Raw genomic sequence first — 22,307 nt, 5'->3', positions numbered from 1 at the left:
ACAGTCCGATAGCATGAAGGGGCTTCCCCTGGCTGTGTAGCATCCTAGCCCACTTTTCGCGCCATCACAGAATTTTTGTCACCTATGTAATGTATTTTATTAAGGACATCTTATTTTTATAAAATAGCTATTAGAATGAATAGCTGGCATAGGCAAGTAGGAACTTTGATTGATAGGAGTACTTGACACCAAAATTGGTTGCAAGTCAAGGGCCCTGAAGGAAGTGGGTATCTGAGAAAAGTTATCTGCCTTGGGTGGATCTGAAGACAGTAGAATCTAACTGACACTAGAGGATGAAATATTGGCCCTCCATGGCACACAATGGTGGAACACTTGCAGGAGTTGTCACCTGTGGTCACTTGAATTGAAATGTCTTTGAAGTCAATGTGTTGGTGGACCAAGCAACTGCTGTTTGGGACTCAGAGGACACTCTCTTCCCCACAGCATTGAGAAACACATTAGTGCAGAGGGCATCATATTTGAAGTGTTCTGAAGAAGCTGACTTGTGTAGGCCACAGATGAGATGGAAGAACCTGCCATTGACATGGTCACCCTCATTTCAGTGAGGATGATGGAATATAGAACAGTTCCATCAGGTCAAAACATTTCCCCATGCCACTTTGTAGTCACAACCTCTATCCACTGGTCAGTTTTCTATCCCTATAGTTTTATCTTTACCAGAATGTCTTATAAATGGAATCATAATATGGCTGTTTTAAATGTGTCAACCTGGATAGAATGGACTACATTTTCTAGGATTCACTTACCTGTATGTCTGTGATTAGAGTTAGTCACAAGAGAGATTATGATGGGAGATTTTGAGGGTGGAAGTGAAGACATTGCCTCTTTGTAGTTCAAAGACATTGCTAATTGGCTGGCTCACCTCAATGGTGTGAGACATTGGCCAAGCCTGCAACTGCTCCAAATTTCCCCTAGATCCTCTTTGCTTTTCTGACTCCTGGGTCTGGAATGTATATTTAGATATATGTTTAAGGGCCCCAGATTCTGTTCTCAAGGGCTCTAGCTTGTGCTTATGCATTATGGCTTGTTCTTGTTCTCCCCCAGGTTATACCTAGCTCCTCTTTCTGACTGTTTGCACTTTTGTCTTCAAGCTTCAGCATCAGATGTGAAAAGACAGCCTTACAGAAACTACTTAGCTCTCACAGTTGTGTGAGGTCAAATATCTGTAGTGATGAGCTGATTGCAAGGAACACCAGCCCTGAAGAGACACGCAGTAATTTCTCCAAGTTAGCACCCACACCTTCCTCCAGTTCCATGCCTGTCTTCTCCCATGAGCAGCTAGAAATGGTGCAGGCTATCTCCACTCAGTCTAAAATAAAATTTGTTTGGTGTTAGAAGAGAGTGATAGGAATATACAGGGATAGGAGTGAGTTGGGAGGAGGCAGGGGAGTAAATAATGGGAACTCATAGATTTTTTAAAAATCTTTATAAATACATCCAAATTAAATTATAATATATGTAAGCAAATTTTAAACTAAAAATATATCCCACTATTCATACTACTATAGTCATTCCCTTTTTCATCACTCAGTACCCAGAACATACTTCTCTCTCGGTACAAATTAAGGTACCTTTGTGCTCTGAATATGTGTACAGTAATGTTCTGAATTCCATGGACCCTGTTCCATGATTGACATTTAGATTTACACAAGTTTTTCCCCAATGCACACTGTGCCACAGTGCCCATTCCAGGGTATATGTCACGCAAATTTGAAGGGATGTTTTTGTCACATAGATTAGGAAATGGCACTGTGCATCTCCACTTTGGTCCTAATGGATGCTGTCTGTCCTTCATCACTCCAGATGCCTCATGACAACCACTGGACTACCTCAGAGCTACAAAATTTCCTGCTCTGCCCAAGGTGAGATCTGGGAATTGAATTGAAGAAAGTGGAGGTTAGATGGCTTAGGGATGAAACTCAGGGCTCCTGGCACTGATGATCCCTAACTCCCTCCTTTCACTTCCTACAAACTATAATCAAGGTCCAAGAAAAGGCTTTCATGAAATGATCCATGGTCCTGAAAACAAAAACTCTAAAAGAAGTGCTGGACTTGTAATCATCATTCTAAGCTTTCTTTTTTCTGTGGCCTGTGACTGAAGTGAGAGGTACAACTTGTCCAGAAAGCAAAAGCTTACCTTGGAGGACTGACACTCATCCACCCAAAATGTCAGCTGTTTTGTGTATTTGTTCTACCCAGAATCCCTACTTCTTTTCAAAATAGTGATGTTTTTTGTTCTATAAGTGATATTAAATGTTGTACGTTGTATATCCTGGATTACTTTTTCCAACCATGAGCCAACAGGGCTAGGACCAAAAGGGCCTGCCTCACCACTCAAACTTGGGCAATCCCTAGCATTCACATTACTTTGGTGTAGTCCCAGAGAGTTGTAAATAAAACCTGATGAACGAGGACACACCTTGTTCTGGGGAGGAGATAAAAGTCAGAGTTTTATTATGTTTTTGGCTTGTAACTCCTCTTTTTTTCTCCCACCATGATTTAAAAGACAAATGCATAAAATAATCATTATAAATCTATAGTAATGGGCACAAAATGTATGTAGATATAATCTGTGACAATAACAACATAAAGGGAAAGGATAGAATTGTGTAGAAGCAAAATTCATGTAAACCATTGAAACTAAGTTGGTATTAATTCAAACTAGATTGTTATAAATTGAAGCTACTAATTGTAATCCCCACAGTAACCTCTATGAAAAAAAAATGTATGTAAATTACTTAAACAGAAAAGAAAGCAATGGGGGAACTGAGGAACAAAAAAGGCATAAGATATATAGAAAACAAATAGTGAAACTACAGAGAGAAGTCCTTTCATATTCATAATTACTAATTAGTAACTAGTAAATGTGAATGGACCAAACTTTCCAATTAAAGTACAAACATTGAAAGAATGGGTAAAATAACATGATCAAACTATATGCTGTCTACCAGAGACTCATTGTAGATCCAAAAACACAAATAGTGTGAAAGTAAAATGACAGAAAAGATAATTCATGAAAATAGTTACCAAAGAAGAGCTGGGTGGCTATGCTAATATTAGACAAAATCAACATTAAGTAAAAAGAAAAATTACAAGAGATAAAGAAATATATTGATAAAAGTGTCAACACATCAAGAAGATAACAATTATAAACATGTGCACACCTAACAAAAGAGCCCCCAAAATATAACAAGGAAAACCTGATAATTGAAGGGAGAAATAGCTGTAGAATAATAGTTGGAGAATTTAATACTCCATTTCCACTAATGGATGGCAAAACTATATAGAAGATCAATAAGGAAAACAGAGGACTTGAACAACACTATAAAATCCAGTAGGCCAAACAGATATATGCAGAATACTGTACCCAACAACATCAGAATATGCATTCTTCTCAAGTGCACATTCTCCAAGAAAAATTCTCCAAGGTAGACCATATATTAGGCCAGAAATGCTGGAGAGGCTGTGGAGAAAAGGGAACCCTCCTGCACTGCTGGTAGGACTATAAAGTGATACTGCCACTATGGAAAACAGTATGGAGGTTCCTTAAAAAACTAAAAATAGAACTACCATATGACCCAGCAATCCCACTACTGGGCATATACCCTGAGAAAACCATAATCCAAAAAGATACATGTACCACAATGTTCACTGCAGCATTATTTACAATAGCCAGGACATGGAAGCAACCTAAATGTCCATTGACAGATGAATGGATAAAGATGTGGCACATATATACAATAGAATATTACTCAGCCATAAAAAGGAACGAAATTGGGACATTTGTAGAAACATGGATGGACCTAGAGACTGTCATACAGAGTGAATGAAGTAAGTCAGAATGAGAAAAGAAAGAGAAAAACAAATACCGTATGCTAATACATATATATGGAATCTTAAAAAATGGTATTGATGAACTCAGCGGCAGAGGAAGAATAAAGATGCAGATGTAGAGAACAGACTTGAGGACACGGGAAGGTGGGGAAGGAGAAGCTGGGACAAAGTGAAAGGTAGCATTGACATTTATATACTACCAAATATGAAATAGATAGCTAGTGGGAAGCGACTGCCTAACACAGGGAGATCAACTTGATGATTGCTGATGACCTAGAGGGGTGGGATAGGGAAGGTGGGAGGGGGCTCAAGAGGGAGGGGATATGGGGATATATGTATAAATATAGCTGATTCGCTTTATTGTACCGCAGAAACTGGCACAACAATGTAAAGCTATTATACTCCAATAAAGATCGAAAAAAATCAAAACATTTAAAAAGATTAAAATCATACAACATATCTTCTCAAACAACAATGGATGAATCTAGAAATCAGTTTCATTTTCAGGAAAATGAAAAATTTACAAGTATGAGGAAATTTTGAAAAGCACTTATAAAAAACTAGTGGGTTAAAGAAGAAATCACAAGGGCAATTAGAAAATATTTTAAGAATGAAAACAAAAACACAATATAGCAAACTCATGGGATGCAGCTAAAGCAGTGCTGAGGGAAATGTACAGCTGTAAACACGTACATTAAAAAAGAGGGGCACACTAAACCCAAAACTAGCAGAAAGAAGGAAATAATAAAGATTATATTAGAAATAAATAGTGACTAGAAATCAATCGAATAAATCTTCAACATGGAATTACCCTATGACCCAGAAATACCTTTCCAGACGTACACAAAAAATAAATTGAAAACACGTGTTCAAACAAGAATTTGTATACAAATTTTCATAGCAGCACTATTCCTGATAGCCATTAGATGGAAATAATCCAAATGTCCATCAGCTGCTGCACTGATAAAGAAAATATGGCATATCCATACAATATTATTCAGCCATAACAAGGAATGAAGTAGGGATACTATATAGGTGAACTTTGAAAATATAAAGTGAAAGAAACCAGAAACAAAAGGTTATATATCGCATGATTCCATTTATATGAAATATCAAGAAAAGGAAAATCCATAGAGACAGAATGTAGATTCGTGGTTGCCAGAGGTTGTGGGGAGGCAGTAATGAAGAGTGATTGTTTAATAGATATGGGATTTTCTTTTGAGGTGATGAAAAAATTTCTGGAACTAGACAGGGGTGATGGTTGCAAAACTGTCAGTGTAATAAATGCCACTGAATTGTACACTTTCGAATGGTTAAAATGTTGAATTTTATGTTAAGTGTATTGTATCTCAATTTAAAAAGAAAAACGGTTTAGGTACTGCAGTAGAGAGAATTCTAAGATTCCCCCCCCACACACACACACAGACAAGATTCCTGACCCCCGGTTATTCTATCACATGCTAATCAAGGTACTTCTGCAATTTGATTTTGCAATGTAATTAAAGCCCAAATGAGTTGACATTAAAACGTTAAGATTATCTAGTTGGATGGGACTTAATCACATGAGCCATTCAAAAGTAGACAATTTTCTTCAGCTGGCAGCAGAAGTGGAAGTCAGAGCAACACTAAGTGTGAGAGGGATTTGAAGTAAGGGCAGTTCTCTCTTGCCGGGATGGAGGGAACCACAAGGTAAGATATAAGAGCAATCTGCAGTTGCTGAGAGCAGTCCCTGGCTGACAGCTAGTAAGAAAACTGAGATTTCAGTCCTACATTCCCCAGAAACCGAATTCTGACAGTAACAAGAATGTGTTTAAAAGTAGATTTCCCCTAGGTTTGTCACCAGATGAGGACACAGCAAGCCAACTTCAGTCTTGTGATTCTCTGAGCAGGAAACCCAGCCATGTTGTGCCTGATTTCTAACCTATAGAAACTGAGATGAATTTTGTTGTAGTTGTCCCTAAGTTTGTGATAATTTGTTACACAGCAATAGAAGACTAATAGATGTTTTACTATATTTACTGAGGTGGAAATATGTCCAAATATATTGTTAAGTTAAAAAAAAGTCTCAGAAAACTATATGTGGTTTAACTAAAATATGTGCATATATATTGTGTTATTTTAGTAACATATTTTAATAAAGAAAACAACTTTTGTAATGTGTTTAAGATGGGGAAAGCCATTAGAATCGCCTTTATTTCTACTACAGAAGGGAGATTTATCTTAAAACATTCTTATTAATAGTATCAAGAAAAACTGAGTTTTAGTAGCATATGGGTACAAAGCTTTCTTTAACAAAATCTTACTAAGCTTAACAAAGGGACACTTTATATTAGCTGATAGAATTTTTTAAATAATAATTTTCCCAGTAAATCTTTGCTGTATGACTCATGTTGTATTATAATGTTTCAAATTTTTAAAGCATTTGAAGTTAACAAAAGAATAATCTTTTATGACCATGAAATTTTTACAACTTTTAGCATAAGAAAAAAATTGTAATCATAAAAAAAAACTTAGTTGACTGGTGAACAATAGTTTCTTGTGCTGAGTAAATGGGGAAAAATGTAGTAATTTAAAACTTTATTTTTCTTCAAACTTTCATCTTGCTGTTAAGTATAGTTCTGCACCTTTCTTAAAGGAGAAGCTTACATTTATATGTCTTCCCTGATTTAATAACATTTTCCTTTATATAAGTATATGCATAGAAAATGATTTCCAATAATATATACCAAAGTGGATGGTTTTATTTCTGAAAAGCAACTCAATCATTAAAATTAAACAATTTAGAAAGAACAGAGACTGAAATAAAAATAGAAGAAATGGAAATTACAGATCAATGAGAGATATGTGTGTGTGTTTGTGTGTGTATTAACCAATTTCAGGGCTTACCAAAATAGATTGTTTGCTTGCACAGAAATCTCAGGGAAACATATTCAGTTTGAAACTTTTCCTGTCAACCTAAAAATCTGTTAAGTGTTACTCTATTCAGAAGCTATGTATTAAATATTAAAGAACAATTTTAAGTATTATTTCATCCTTGCTTGAGCAAAGAAAGTATTCCTATATATAAATATATACAAAATAAAACTTCTGAAAGAATGTATAGCAAATTCATGCACTTTCCACATTATTCATGTCTGTATTACTTCACTTTTTAAAACACAATCATTAAGGATAATAAAGATATTTAAAAACAGAAACTGAACCACACTAAGAATTAAAGAAAATAAATCAGCAAATTAATGGGATGATTTTTGAAAACCCATCAAAGTGTTTCCCAAAATAGCCTGATCTTATAAATTACCTGGGGTACTTCTTAAAATACATTCTCAGGTCCCATACCAGACTTACTAAATTAGAACTTCCAGAGGATGAACCTGTGTATCTAGGTGTTATTTACATACCTAGAATGTCATCCAAAAAGGGGCAGATTTGGAAAATCCTGGCAGATGAGGCTTAACAACAACAACAACCCTAAAAACTAAAAACAAATAAACGCAACAAAAACAAAACTTTGCTATTTAAATAAAGGAAGTACAAAGGAGTCATACACAAGGATGTTTACTGAAACTATGCCTGTATTAGAAAAAAATAGAGAGAAAAATCTAAATGTGCATCAATAGAAAAACAAAAAATGAATTACAATACAATTATACAATGGAATACTATACTGCTGTAAAAATAAAGGACCTACATCTATATAGAGATCTACATAGATGAATCTCAAAACATGATTTCTAATAAAAGTAGGTTGTATAAGAAAAGTGTGTTGTGTGTTTGTACATGTATATGTGTGTATATATACACACATTTAAAGTACATAAAATAACCATGTATGTGTTTATATATATATGGACACACATGTATGCATTTACTATATATATTTTCAAACTATATATACTATAAAAGCATGGATATATGCTACATTCTCTCAATCTAGTTTTATATGATTCCAATATTTCATAAATTAGTATGATTGATTACAACCTGTGTTGATGAGGGTGTGAACAAACAGACAAATTTTTTGGAGGGCAATCTGCATATACACATTTATTGAAACAGTACTAGTAACTGTAAATATATGGAAATAATACCCATATGAATCAATTGAGATTGGTTAAATAAATTATGATAATTTGAACAGTTTTGAGACATTAAAAACAGGACAGTAGTAAAATTGTTACTAACCTGAAAATATTTTTCAGCAAATAAATAAGCAAGTAACAGAACAGCTTATGGTACATTATTCCATTAAAATAGAAGCATAAATAAATTATGTATAATAGAGGACACGGGGTGGGGGGGCGAAGGGGAAGCTGTGATGAAGTGAGAGAGTAGCATTGACATAAATACACTACCAAATGTAAAACAGATAGCTAGTGGGAAGCTGCTGCATAACACAAGGAGATAACTTGACGATGGGTGATGACTTAGGGGACTGGGATAGGAAGGGTGGGAAGGAGTCGCGGGAGGGAGAGGATATGGGGACATATGTATAAATACAGCTGATTTACTTTGCTGTACAGCAAAAACTGGCACAACAGTGTAAAGCAATTATATTCCAATAAAGAGCTTAAAAAATAGTAGAGCACACTTAGTAAGATTATACACTAAAATGTTTTTATACAAGTTTTTATATATGTATATATATTTTTAATTTTACATAAGAAATCTCCAAAGACCAAAACACAGACTAATCTTTAAGAAAATTTTATATGGAATAAACTGAAGTAAATATTTTTTTAATTAATTTTATTTATTTATTTATTTTTTGGGGGTACACCAAGTTCAATCATCTGTTTTTATACACATATCCCCGTATTCCCTCCCTTCCTTGACTCCCCCCCCTCGAGTCCCCCCTGAAGTAAATATTTTTAAATGACCATTTGATCTTCAACTGACACAAATGGTTTAGAAAAAAATAATATGTCTTTCTACAAGAAGAGAGAATGATAAAGCAAATGTAGCAAAATGTTAAAACTGGGGAATACAGTGAAGGACACATGGGGGTTGTGTGTGCTATTTTCAAAACCATTCTGTAATTTTGAAAGTATTTCGTATTTTTTTTAAACAAACTACTACATAACAGTGGGAACGTTTTTGTTTGTTTCATTTTGAGTTTTTTTGCCTATGGCATCGATTCCCAACTCTACCTAATGTTAAGAATTGTGTAAAAAACCTAAATGCAAGTTCTCAGGCCTGGCTCCAATCTACTTAACTAGAATCTTCAGAGAATGGTCTGGGAATCTTAATCTCAGGTGTCTGTTATGATGTGACAGGTATAGAAAACATTACCTGATGACTTTGGCAACAGTTTTTAAAGAATAAATGAATAAGACAAAATGAAACAAAAAATAAAATAAAACAAAATTTAAAAAATATAATAAACCAGCGTTGGTGAACACATAAGAAAACAGGAATGCTCATATATTATAGATGCAAAATTGGGACAATATTTTTCAAGGCCAATTTCTATGACAGTTAAAAAGCATCCATAGTCGGATGGACCTAGAGACTGTCATACAGAGTGAAGTGAGTCAGAAAGAGAAAAACAAACATCGTATATTAACACATATATGCAGAATATAGAAAAATGGTACAAATCAACTGGTTTGCAAGGCAGAAATAGAGACACAGATGTAGACAACAAAGATATGGACACCAAGTGGGGAAAGCGGGGAGGGTTGGTGGGGGATGAATTGGGAGATTGGGATTGCCATATATACATTACTAATAAGAAAAAAATTTCAAATTGTACACTTTAAATATATGTAGTTTATTGTATGTCTGCCGTATCTCAATAAAATTTCTTAAAAACAGTCAGTTACAAAAACAAAAAAAAAGCATCCATAGTCATATACAGCAATGACCATTCTAGGAATTTAATACCTTCATATTAGTATCAAAAATTTATGTACAGGGACTTCCCTGGTGGTCCAGTGGGTAAGACTCTGTGCTCCCAATGCAGAGGGCCCAGGTTCAATCCCTGGTTGGGGAACTAGATCCCTCATGCATGCCACAACTAAGAAGCCAGCATGCCCCAATGAAGATCCCATGTGCCGCAACCAAGACCAAGTACAGCCTAAATAAATAAATATTTTTTAAAAATTTATGTACAAAGGAGTTCAATCGACATTGTATCTCATAATGAAAATTATGAACAGCCCAATATCTATAAACATTGGAATGGATGTGTGTGTGTATTATCTTTATTTTGAAGGTAAATATTTGGATTGATTTAGAGTAAAATGTGAATAGTATAATTCTTGAGACAGGGATAAAGATGATATTATCCTTCCACTTTATCTTATTTCTAAATTTTGCTGAGGGCTTTTTCTGGCACCTTGGGAGCTTGCTCAGCCCAGGCTTAGGACAACCTAGATGTGCCAGAGATTTTAATATTCCCAGGGTAACATCCCCCAATAAAGGACCCACATCTGTGGATAAATACTCCACTTTCCCATCTCTAATTGGGATAATTCTGAGGAGCATTTTACATGGTTCCTTAGACCTAGAGAGTCCCCAGCAGGATTGGACCAATTGCCTTTTGGCTATGTCTGTCTCTGGTGCTATATTTAAAAAAAAATTTTCATCCTAAAATTATACACAAAATAACATTTGTTGTACACTATTTCAATGATTTATGTCTTTTTATCTAAACATTTAGTGTCCATATTTAAGTGTATAAGAGGAATAACACACTTCATTGTTTTTCCAAATAGCTAACTGATTATCCCAGCACCATTTCTTCAGTAATCTAAATTTTCCCCACAGATTCAAAGTATTGCAATCAGATTACTAATATTTCTCCATATCTGGGTTTGAAAATTGGCTTTCTCTTCTGTGTCATTTGTTCTATATTTATTCTGGTATAATATTGTTTTAATGTTGTAGCTTCACAATACTTTTTACCTGTCAGCAAATTTTTTACTTTCCCAAATTATTGTTCTGAATTGTTGGAAGACCTCAGTGTTGCTCTATTTTAGGGGCTATGCTAGAGTCTTTTTGTAAAGTGAAGTTGCACTAATATAATTTAAATATAATTTAGAGGAGATGACAAATTTGTCACAGGTTCTCAAGATCTGAAAACCCACCATCAAGACTCCATTAGACTCACTGTCTCAACTCATAAAAGGACTGCACAGAGGCCCTTCATAAGGGAAACCAGCAGCTTAGGTTTATATTTCAAAATCCTTAAAAGGGAGTGAGGGTGCTGTCCGAAGGGTCTATATTTGTAGGATGCTTCAACAGCAGAAACAGATTGCCAATTTTTTGCAACTTGAATCTTAGTTTTCAGATGAAAATAACTGTATTGTCTAATTATATCAACCAAAAAATGAATGTATGCTATGGAAAACAGAACAAAAACAATCACCCACCCCTTCAAAAAAATAAACAGGGAAATAATTAGGGTGAAAGTTTTCTTTTTTTTTAAATGTTTAAAATGTTTTAAAAGATCTCGAGGTTTGGGGGGGCGGGGGGGGGGTGAAGGGGAAGCTGAGACGAAGTGAGAGAGTAGCATAGACATATATATACTACCAACTGTAAAATAGCCAGTGGGAAGTTGCTGTATAACAAAGGGAGTTCAGCTGGATGATGGATGATGCCTTGGAGGACTGGGACGGGGAGGGTGGGGGGGAGTCCAGGGAGGGAGGGGATACGGGGATATGTGTATAAATACAGATGATTGACCTTGGTGTACCTCAAAAACTGGTATGAGTGTAAAGCAATTATATTGCAATAAAAAAAAAATGTTACCTCCTATTTTCCAGACTTCCAAGCCTCGCACCCCACTCCCCCATCCCGGTTCCAGCCTGGGACAAAATCAACGAGACTGACAGGGGAAATTCTAGGCTTTGCTTGCTGGGGAGTGGAAGGGAGAGAAGTGCGCATTTAATATTATAGAAGAGAAAGAAGCAATTCTTTAAATGCTCCAGCTGAAATCAGGAAAAAGGCAAATACTAACCAGAAAATATTATGACCCGTTTGGTGTTGAAGATGCTAAATAGGAAAATAAATAAATAGATAAACAAACAAATAAATAAATAACGGATGTGTACTACCCAGTGGTATTGGTGGGGAGAAGGTGGGAATGAGGAGAAAGGTGGCCCCGCCCGGCCCCGCCCACGCTCCCGCCCCCAACCCACTGCAGCAACTCAGGTACGAACCATAACTGGGGATCTGAGCTCACAGTGACGTAGCCCTTACCAGACCTAGAGCCCGCGCTTAGATTAGTCTCTCCTCCCAGTTGCAGTTCATAGTCATTTGTGGCTGTGCGCCGGCTGGCTATTGCCTTGAAGGCGGGCGAACCTATACCCAGGAAGGAGGAAGTTGTAGAAGCTGACCCCGATCCTTGGCAGGTTGTATGGCGCTGTTTGGGGAGGGGAGCGGGGGCCTTAGGGCAAAGACCAGAGCGGGTCCAGGACTGGATTCTCTCTACCCTTTCCCCGATGTCCACACGTTCGGTTCAAGAAATGGAGGGCTTGGTGGGAGGAGATCAAGAGGGGCCACGGGTTGAGAATGGGTACCAGTTGGTATCTCCAAGGAAGTGGGCGATCGGGCGACGTCTGGAAGGGAAGGGCCAGAAAAGGAGACAGCGAGGAAACGGCCTGATTCCTGCAGGGCGACGGGGAGGGGCGCGCAACCGGTGAGGTTGAGGATGGCGTACTCTGCAACGGGTCTAGGCCTCCGTTCCCAGTATTTGTTCTCCACCCTCCTTCCATTTTGGAACCGGAAATGCTGGACTGCGGGAACTCCTTGGAGGGGTAGGAGGCGGGGACCCGGGCGGCTACTGCAGAGGATAGGGTCAGGGATTAGGTCTGGGAAGCGCGTCCCTTTTGTGGAGGAGGCAGTCGATCGGGCGGGCTACCGACTTTGGGATAAAGGCGGAGAGCGAGAAACAGTTTCTGGTCCCTGCAAGTCGGTGTAAGCGTGGGCGCTGTGCAGACCCTGGGATAAGCCTGACAAAGCGCTGACCCCGCAGCGGAGACAGGTTTGCAATGCCCAGGTTACGTCTTCGCCCTTCGTCCATCTTGATGCATAAAATGGTGGGCAGTGGCAGAAAGTCCACTAGGTCCCAAAAGGTCCTGACTGATACCCAGATTGAAATTCTTTATAAATGAACCACGTAGCCACCCAGCAAGCTCTTCGGACTCCCCTGCCTGGCAAGTTGTCCATCCGCGTTCAAGAAATGGTAATTAGATGGCGGGAAGGACAAGACAGTGGAGATAAGGGGCCTAAAGAAGAGGTGAGGCTGGTTTGGAAATAATCAGCTTTGATGACAATGCCTGTTTCTGGATGGCAGGATAGCGCGCCACAGGGCCGGAAAAGAAGCTGTGAGGCAGGATAGAGGAGAAAGAGAAGGCAGCAACATATTTCTAGCAGAGTCCTAAATCAGCAACGGAGCTGGTGCCCCCCTATACTGATCCTTTAATCGAGTGATCAGTCCTGGCCATTGTCGCATTTCTGCCTGCAGGTCTTTAGGTCCGTTGGTGCAGCAGATTTCAAGGCTAAGAGAGGAAGACTGCTTCTGATCCTAGCAGGTATGGGAGGTGCCCTGGAACCCTCTGGTGTAAGGGGTATCAGGGATCTGAACAGACTCTGAGGGACTCCCAACCCTCCCTACCCGAGTTAAGTGCAGCAGAAACCAGGCTGAGTCTTTAGAAACTGTGGGCCTGTGGCTGGTGAGGGAAGAAGGGAGTAGAGGGGCAAGCTCTGGTGTGCCCCTGGAGGGCTTATCAAGATCCCTGGAGGCTGAGGCCTGTTCTTTCAACCATGGTCCAGCCCACCACCTGTCCTATGTTTTTGTGCCAGGAGTGGCCCTGGGAAGGATTTTCAGGGAAATTGGTGGGCTTCGGTGTAGGGCTGGATCTGGGGTGCCCCTTAGAGGGCACACAAAGTCTCTCAGTGGGAAAACCTTTGCCCACAGAGCTCTAAATCCTGTTGTTACAAAGCATTCAATCCTTTTATCTACTAGGAAGAAGAAGCAGGAAAAAAAATCTCAAAATGGAAAATGCCCCCGAGGAAAGCAGAGGAGAGGAGCAGGCTCCAGTGCAGAATGAAGATGCCCACCCTTTGGGAGGTGGTGAAGGCCAGGAACCTGGAGGAAACATTAGAGGGGATTGGGCTCCACCTGCCCAGGATTTTAGAGAGGATATGCCCAATAGGCTTGTCAATAACATTGACATCATAGATGGAGATGCAGATGATATGGAAAGGTTCATGGAGGAGATGAGAGAGCTAAGGAGGAAAATTAGAGAGCTTCAGTTGAGGTACAGTCTGCGCATTCTTATTGGCGATCCTCCTCACCATGACCATCATGATGAGTTTTGCCTTATGCCTTGAATGCTGAGGTTAATAATCATAAATCCCCTGCTTCCCAAACGTGCATTTTCTTGATGTACCCTTTACTGTGAACCTTTTGTGTTCTGTCATTTTTCTGATTGGAGATTTCATTTTCACTTTTAACTTTAGTCTGTAAGTTTTTCTGTCAGCAGGGGAGATTTTATCAACTTGCATGGATAGATGTCTATTACATATTGTAAAGCTAATAAAGCAGTTTAAAAAGCAGTCTGTAGATATACTATCTCACTTGAAAGCATGCATATTATTTACACATATATATATATACACATCAGAATGTGTTTTTTCTTATTTTCTTTATTTTTTCTTGATTATCTGTTTTCTTTTCATTTTTCCAAAATGAATACACGTGTCAGGAAGAAAAGGTAAGACTTAAAGAACTTACCATCAGCTTATAAAGGAAATGGAGACAGTTAATAAATACTTGAGACACAATTTAAAGACATAAGTCATATTATCTCTGAATCTCTTATTTAGAAGCACAAACCTGGTAATTATTACAGATACGTTTCTGTAAAATCAGCCTATTCGTCAATGAAATGAAGATAGTACATGCTTTACAGAGCTACTGTGGGAATCAAATGAGGTAATGACTGAACTTGTGGCTGGCTCAGTCGACACATGCAAGGCCCAACCTTCTAGGTGTTTTTATTTAGGGATGGATCCAAGGAGTATGTCTGCCAGCAAGTCCAATTGACTGCCAGGTAGGAGACGCCTTTCTACACCTATGCTGCTGTGTCTTTTCCCTGGATAATGCCATGACTGCTAGACACTGCTTCCCCTTCTGTAGGTTTTCCTCCCTCCCCTGGCTCCCACCACTGCTGATGTGCTGGAGTCTTAAAGCTGACAAAGACCCACTGATTTTTTTGGAGCCCTCGGTGGTCTGAATCCCCGGTTTGCCCAGTCATCACTGCTCCCTAGACTGCCCTTCTCACAGTAAATGCATTGTCTCATTTGTCATGGTACCCTCAGTGCCTAGCACAAGGTCTGATAAGTTGTAGGGCACCACAGTTAATCATAACCAAGTTGAAAATCCTGCAAGCTGAGCCCAAGTTTGTCTCTGATCATTCGTGAGCAAGTGACTTCTTTTCTCTGCAGACTGTAGCTTGCAATTGAAAAAGGAACACAATGGAGAAAGCAGTATACATCAGTTTCAACACATGGACATTGTAGTATTATATATGTCAGTGTTTATCAACATGTGTTATACACACCAGCTGCATCAGACTCACCTGTGAACTGGTTAAAAATGCAGGCAACTAGGTTTTACTCCACACCCACTGCATCCTACAAGTGTGTCATACATCTCTGGACTTAAAAGGGAGGCCCCAACTTTAGTTCAAGTTTGGACACCCCCCTCCTCATTACACACACACACACACACACACACACACACACCAGACTTTATTTTACCACTAGGCCATCCCCTCTTTAAAGAGACAACTGTTTTATTTTCATGCTGTTATCTTTAGTACATAGGTTGTAACCTTGGCTGCAGACTTCAGTTACCTGAGATTTTAAAGTAGAGCTCAGGACCCAGATCCAACCTTTTGAATCAGACTCATTAGAAGTGAAATCAAGGGATCATTACATTGTAAAAGCTCCCACAATGATTCTGATGTACATGTAGAGTTGAGAACAACTGGATATAATTTTCCACTAAAATATCTGGTTTATTTTCTCTGCACTACCCTTGATTGACTGTGTAAGCCTAAGGAAGTCATTTCATTTATCTAGAATATTTTTCTTGTGAAAGACACATCAGAGAGGGAGAATTACACCCCAAAATCAACACAAGATACTTTTAAGATAGTAATGTCATTGCCCCTCAAAGTTTGCTAGCCTATCAAATGCTTCAGAAGCACTTGTGAAGCTTACTTAAAGTACAGAATCCTAGCCCCACAACGAAGAACCACACTTAGGTAATGGTGCCCAGGTAACTGCATTGTTAACAGGCTCCCAGGTAATTCTGATGCACATTGGAGTTTGAGAATTACCCATGCATATATTTTTATCCCAAGTATATCAAGGACAAACCAATAAAATAATTAAAAGAAAATACAAATATATGTTAATCTGAATCCAGGGAAAAGATCATAGAAGAGAAGGCCTATCTGAACATTAGAAAAATAAGAAAAGATGAAACCATAAAGGGAACAATTGGTATATACTATGTAAAAATATTAAATATTCTGTAAAGCAAGACTATGAAAAGTTCAAGGGGAGGGTCTGTATGTCTTAATAAGATGAACTGAACACCATGTAATGCCTTTCACTCCCATTACAATATGGGGAAGTATAAACAATAAAATTAATAAAAATCGCATTCCTCTTGCACATTTAAAACCTTGATTGTAAAAGTCTGTCCTAGCCATTTTGAATTTATCCAGTAACAAAAGAAAGTTTATCTGCTTGTCTCAGGTAAAAGGTAGTAAGGTGAAAATAAGGATGAATACTTATTTGCCACAGAGCCTGCCACTCACCATTGGTATTGGTTTCCTGTGGCTGCTGTTAAAAAAAACAAAACAAACAAACAAACAAAAACCACAACAGAAATTTATCCTCTCACAGTTCTGGAGAATGGGAATCAGAAATCAATATCTAGGCAGGGCCAGGCTCCCACTGGAAGTTCTACAGGAGAATCCATTTGTTGCAATGTAACCCCTATCAAAGTTACAATAATCAAAACAGTGTGGTAGTAGCATAAAGAAAGACATATAGGCCAATGAAATAGAAGAAAAATCCCAGAAATAAACTTGCACAGATATGGTTACATGATTTTCAACAGGGTGCCAAGAACAAAGGACAGTCTTTTCAACAAATGGTGTTGGAAAAACTGGATATCCACCTGCAAAAGAATGAGGTTGGACCCTTATGTTACACCATACACAAAAATTATTTCAGAATGGGTCAGAAACCTAATGTAGGAGGTGAAACTATAAAACTCTTAGAAGGAAACACAGGGGGAAAGCTACATGATATTGGATTTCTCGCTTTGGGGAAAAGAATGTCTATTTTATGCCTGTCACACCATTGAATTTGGAAGCACATAATTTCTTAATTTCACAGGTTCATGACTTGAGAGGAGTTTTGCCTCAGAGTGAATTATACCTCAAGTCTCACCCAGACATGATTTAGATGATACTTAGATGAGACTGAACTTGGAGTTGATGCTAGAATGAGTTAATGCTTGGAGCCTGTTGTGATTGGATGAAGTTTGTTGTTGTTGTTGTTGTTGTTTAATGAAAAGGACATGAATATTGGGGAGCCAGAGGGTTAAGTGTTAGGTACTGAATTATGTCCCACAAATTCATAGGTTAAAACTCTAACCCCCAGTGTAGCTGTCTTTGAAGATATAGTCTTTAAGGAGGTAAATAAAGTTAAATTAGGTCACAGGGTGGGGCCATAATAAATTGTGCCTAGTATGCTTGTAAGAAGAGGAAGAGAAAAAGGCCATCTGAGGGTTTAGTACGATCTGGAGAAAGCAAATCTGCTGACAACTTGATCTTGGAGTTCCAACCTCCAGAACTGTGAGAAATTAATTTCTGTTGTTAAAGTAACCTAATCTGTGGTATTTTATTATGGAAGACCTAGAAGACCAATACAAGATATAACACAGATTGGTGGCTTCCAGGGACTAGGGGGAGAGGGTAAAGGAGGAAAACTGCTTAGTGAATAAGGGGTTTTACTTTGGGGTGATAGAAATGCTTTGGAACTAAATAGAGGTAGTGGCTGCACAACATTGTGAATGTACTAAATACCACTGAATTGTTCTCTTTAAAATGGTCCAATTTTTTGGATATTTTTATTGTGGAAAAATACACATAATACAAAAATTACCATATGTAAGTGTGCCTTCAGGGGCATTAAAGTACATTCACATTGTTGTGGAATCATCACCACTATTCATCTCCAGAAATTTTTCATCATTCCAAACTGAAACTGTGTACACATTAAACAATAACTTCCCATTATCCCCTTCCCCACAGCCTCTGGTAACCACTATACTACTTTCTGTCTATATGAATATGACTCTTCTAGGGACCTTATATAAGTGGAATCATATAATATTTGTCTTTTTGTGTCTGGCTTATTTAACTTGGCATGTTTTCCAGGTTCACCCATATTATAGCATGTAGCAGAATTTCATTCCTTTTTAAGGCTGAATCATGTTCTATTGAATGTATATACCACATATTATTTATCCATTCATTTCTCAGTGAACAATTGGGTTGCTTCTCCCTTTTGACTATTGTGAATAATGCTGCTATGTACATGGGAGTACAGATATCTGTTTAAGCTTATGCTTTCAATTATTTTTTGAGTATACACCCAGAAGTGGAATTGCTGGTATATATGGTAATTATATGGATTTTTTAAGGAAATGACATGTTTTCCACAATAGCTGCACCATTTTACATTTCCACCAGCAGTGTACAACTGTTCCAATTTCTCCATATCCTCACCAACACATTATTTTCTGAGTTTTTTTTTATGGTAGCATCCTAATGGATATGAAGTCATATTTCACAGTGGTTTGGGTAATCATTTCCCTAATGATTAGCCATGTTGAACATCTTTTTTATGTACTTTGGCCATTCATGTATCTTCTTTAAAGAAATGCCTATTCAAGTTCTTTGTCCAGGACTTCCTAAGTGGTGCAGTGGTAAAGAATCCACCTGCCAATGAAGGGGACATGGGTTCGAGCCCTGCCCTGGGAAGATTCCACATGCCACGGAGCAACTAAGCCCGTGCGCCACAACTATTGAGCCTGTGCTCTAGAGCCCGTGAGCCACAACTACTGAGCCCATGTGCCGCAACTATTGAAGCCCATGCGCCTAGGGCCCATGCTCCACAGCAAGAGAAACCACTACAATGAGGAGCTTGTGCACCGCAATGAAGAGTAGCCCCCACTCTCAGCAACTAGAGAAAGCCCGTGTGCAGCAACGAAGACCCAATGCAGCCAATAAATAAATAAAAATAAATTAATTAATTAATTAAAAAAAAGTTCTTTGTCCAATTATTAGTTGGGTTCTTTTTGTTGTTGTTGAGTTGTGCGAGTCCTTTACATAGTCTCGGTATTAACCCCTTATCTGATATATGATTTGCAAATATTTCCCAATCCTTTTTGTTGCTTATTCACTCAATAGTGTTCCTTGATGCACGAAAGTATTTAATTTTGATTAATTCAACTTGTCTTTGTCAGTCCTGCTTCTATAACAAAATACTATAGACTGGGTAAATTAAACAATAAATATTTTTTTTTCTCACAGTTCTGGAGGCTGGGATGTCCAAGATCAAGGTTTTGGCAGATTCAGTGTCTAGTGAGAGCTCTCTTCCTGGTTTGAAAATGGCTGCCTTCTTGCTGTATCCTTACATGGTGAAGAGAGAGAGAACTCCTGTCTCTTCCTTTTCTTATATGGACAGTGGGCTCATTATAAGGGCTTCACCTTTATGAACTCATCTAAATCGAATTACCTTCCAAAGGCCCCATCTCCAAATGCCATCACATTGGGGAATAGGGCTTCAATATATGAATTTGGGGAGGACACAAACATTCAATCCATAGTATCGCACCCCTGGCCCCTCAAAATCTGATCTAAATAGTATCTAACTGAGATATGGGTGAGATTCTAGGTGTGATTCATCCTGAGGCAAAATTACTATGCATCTGTGAAACTGTGAAACCAAATAATTTATGTGCTTCCAAAATACAATGGTGGAACAGGTATAGGATAGACAATCCCATTCCAAGGGAGAAATACGAAAGAAGAAAGGAGGGATGGGTCCCAAGCAGGTCAAATCCTAGCAAGGTAAATCCCATTACATCTTAAGGCATGAGAATAAATCTCTTTTGTTCCATGCTCTATCCTTTGAAGTTTTGCTATTTTTGTGAAAAGTTCATCAGCCATTGTTTCATGTTTATTCCTGCACTGTGTCTTCCCAAAGCACTTGTTTAATTATTTTAGTTTTGAGTGTGCTCTTGCTGTATTCTGTTCTAAGGTACAGACTTTAAATTGGAAATGCATATGGACACCAAGTGGGGAAAGCGGGGAGGGTTGGGGGGGAATGAATTGGGAGATTGGGATACCAAATTGTACACTCTAAATATATGCAGTTTATTGTATGTTAACTGTATCTCAATAAAAGTTCTTAAAAAACAAACAAACAAACAAACAAACAAAAAACGGGAAATGCCTGAGAGATCTCCTTCCTACCCCTCCTTGTTACTTGAATGTAACCTCAATAGGTTTCCAATCTGTTCACTTTCTCTCTGACATGGGACACAACACTCGGAAAGGTCCTCCTGGCATTGAGGGACAAAAGACCACTGAATCTAGTAAAACCTGACTCTTGATCAGTAATGCTTTCAGAGAGAAATTTTGATCAAAAAGGTGGAAATGTGAAAACTAAGAAATAGAAACCTCTTTTAAAATGGAGTCAGGAAGCCAGAACAGAAAGCTCTCATGCCCTACCACTCAAAGTCAAATGCAGACCCAACAAAAAGAGAGCTACCTTTACATCCCAAATAGGCAGAAGGTTACTACTTTACTACCCAGCATGAAAAAAGAAGAATTTCTCCTTGCCTGGTAACATCTCAGCCCATGAGAGGTTTTCACAACTCAGTCATCGAAAAGCCACTACACTTTGAACTCCCAATTTCCTCCAAAGGACTCTTTATATATAACAGCTCCTCCCAACTCCCCTTTCTACTCTATAAAAGAACATTCTTATTCTCTGTTCTCTAGACTTTGCCTGTGGTTTGCCATAGCTTACATGCCCCAAACTGCAATTCTTTGCTATTCCGAATAAATCTATTCTGTTGCTACTGGCTGTTTGGGGACTTCTCTGGTGGTCTAGTGGGTAAGACTCTGCACATCCAATGCAGGGGGCCCAGGTTCAATCCCTGGTAGGGGAAGTAGATCCCGCATGCATGCCACAACTAAGAAGTCTGCATGCCGCAACTAAGAAATCTGCATTCCACGACTAAAGATCCCACATGCCACAACGAAGATCCTGTGTGCTGCAACTAAGACCTAAGACCCAACACAACCTAAATAAATAAATAAATAAATAATTAAAAAAAAAAAACTGGCTGTTTTATTGTTTTAGGTCAACAGTACCAGTTATCTAATATTTTTATCTGTGCTTTGGGTTTCATAGTCAATAAATGATTGCCATATTCAATGACATGAAGTTTTTCCTACCTTTTTCTACCTTGATGTTCAAAGTTTTAGTTCTTATGTTGAAATCTTTGATCCGTTTTGAGTAAATTTTTTAAATGCTGTAAGGTAAGGGTCCAACTTCATTATTTTGCACATGGATATCCAGTTATCCCAGCACTATTTGTTGAAAAGACAGGTTTCTCCCCCATTGAATATAAAGTAACTGGAATGAGAAATTCACTAGAGCACCACAACAGTGGACTGGCTGATGAAAGAATCAGTGAAACTGAAGATAGGCAAATAGAGATTTCTGAGTCTGAGAAACAAAAAAATAAATAAAAATGAAGAAAAGTACAGAGACACAGAGAACCCTGAGACACCATCAAGCATGCCAACATAGACATAATGAGAATCCCAAAAAGAGATGAGAGAGAGAAAGTGTCAGGAAAATACGTTCAAAGATGCAATAACCAAACTTTTCAAATATGATGAAAAATACTAATCTATAGCTGACTTCTAATAAGAAATCATGGTGGTCAAAAGACAGTGGCACATCATTTTCAAAATGTGGAAATGAAATGACTATCAACCAAGATTTCTTAACCAGAAAACTCTCCTTTAAAAATTAGGGATTAAGACTTTCCCAGATAACAAATACTGAGAGAATTTTAAAATATATAGTACTGTTGTATAAGAAATACTAAACAGAATCCTTCAGGTTGAAATTAAAGGACACTGCATGGTAATTTGAATGCACATGATGAAACGAAAAGCACTGGCAAGGTAACTAACTAGGTAAATATAAAAGACAGAGTGGTAGGCCAAATAATGGCCTCCCAAAACATATGCATGTCCAAACCCTGTAATCTATGAATGTTACCCAATATGGCAAAAAGGGACTTTACACTTGTGATTAAGTTAAGGATC

The 22,307-nt window shown here is 38.2% G+C and overlaps 1 protein-coding gene across 2 annotated transcripts; it reads left to right on the top strand.

The window, feature by feature from the left end:
• Window positions 1-12,058: 12,058 nt before the first annotated feature.
• On the top strand, window positions 12,059-14,290 carry BEX5 (brain expressed X-linked 5). 2 transcript variants are annotated; one of them, XM_057717441.1, is made up of 3 exons: window positions 12,059-12,212; window positions 13,328-13,394; window positions 13,829-14,290. In XM_057717441.1, exon 3 carries the CDS (start codon window positions 13,858-13,860, stop codon window positions 14,194-14,196), a length of 339 nt encoding a protein of 112 aa, XP_057573424.1. In that variant the 5' UTR covers window positions 12,059-12,212; window positions 13,328-13,394; window positions 13,829-13,857; the 3' UTR covers window positions 14,197-14,290. The 2 variants fall into 2 exon arrangements, with proteins under 2 accessions (XP_057573424.1, XP_057573425.1); XM_057717442.1 differs by lacking the exon at window positions 13,328-13,394.
• Window positions 14,291-22,307: the final 8,017 nt, after the last annotated feature.

The sequence above is a fragment of the Hippopotamus amphibius genome, chromosome X (genome assembly GCF_030028045.1).
Source record: "Hippopotamus amphibius kiboko isolate mHipAmp2 chromosome X, mHipAmp2.hap2, whole genome shotgun sequence".
Taxonomy (NCBI): Eukaryota; Metazoa; Chordata; class Mammalia; order Artiodactyla; family Hippopotamidae; genus Hippopotamus; species Hippopotamus amphibius.
The sequence above is the reverse complement of the archived record's forward strand: the minus strand, read 5'-3'. Positions and strand labels throughout refer to the sequence as shown.

Excerpts from the sequence above, each read along its gene's own strand:
- BEX5 (XM_057717442.1), top strand. The coding sequence starts at position 13,858 with ATGGAAAATGCCCCCGAGGAAAGCAGAGGAGAGGAGCAGGCTCCAGTG.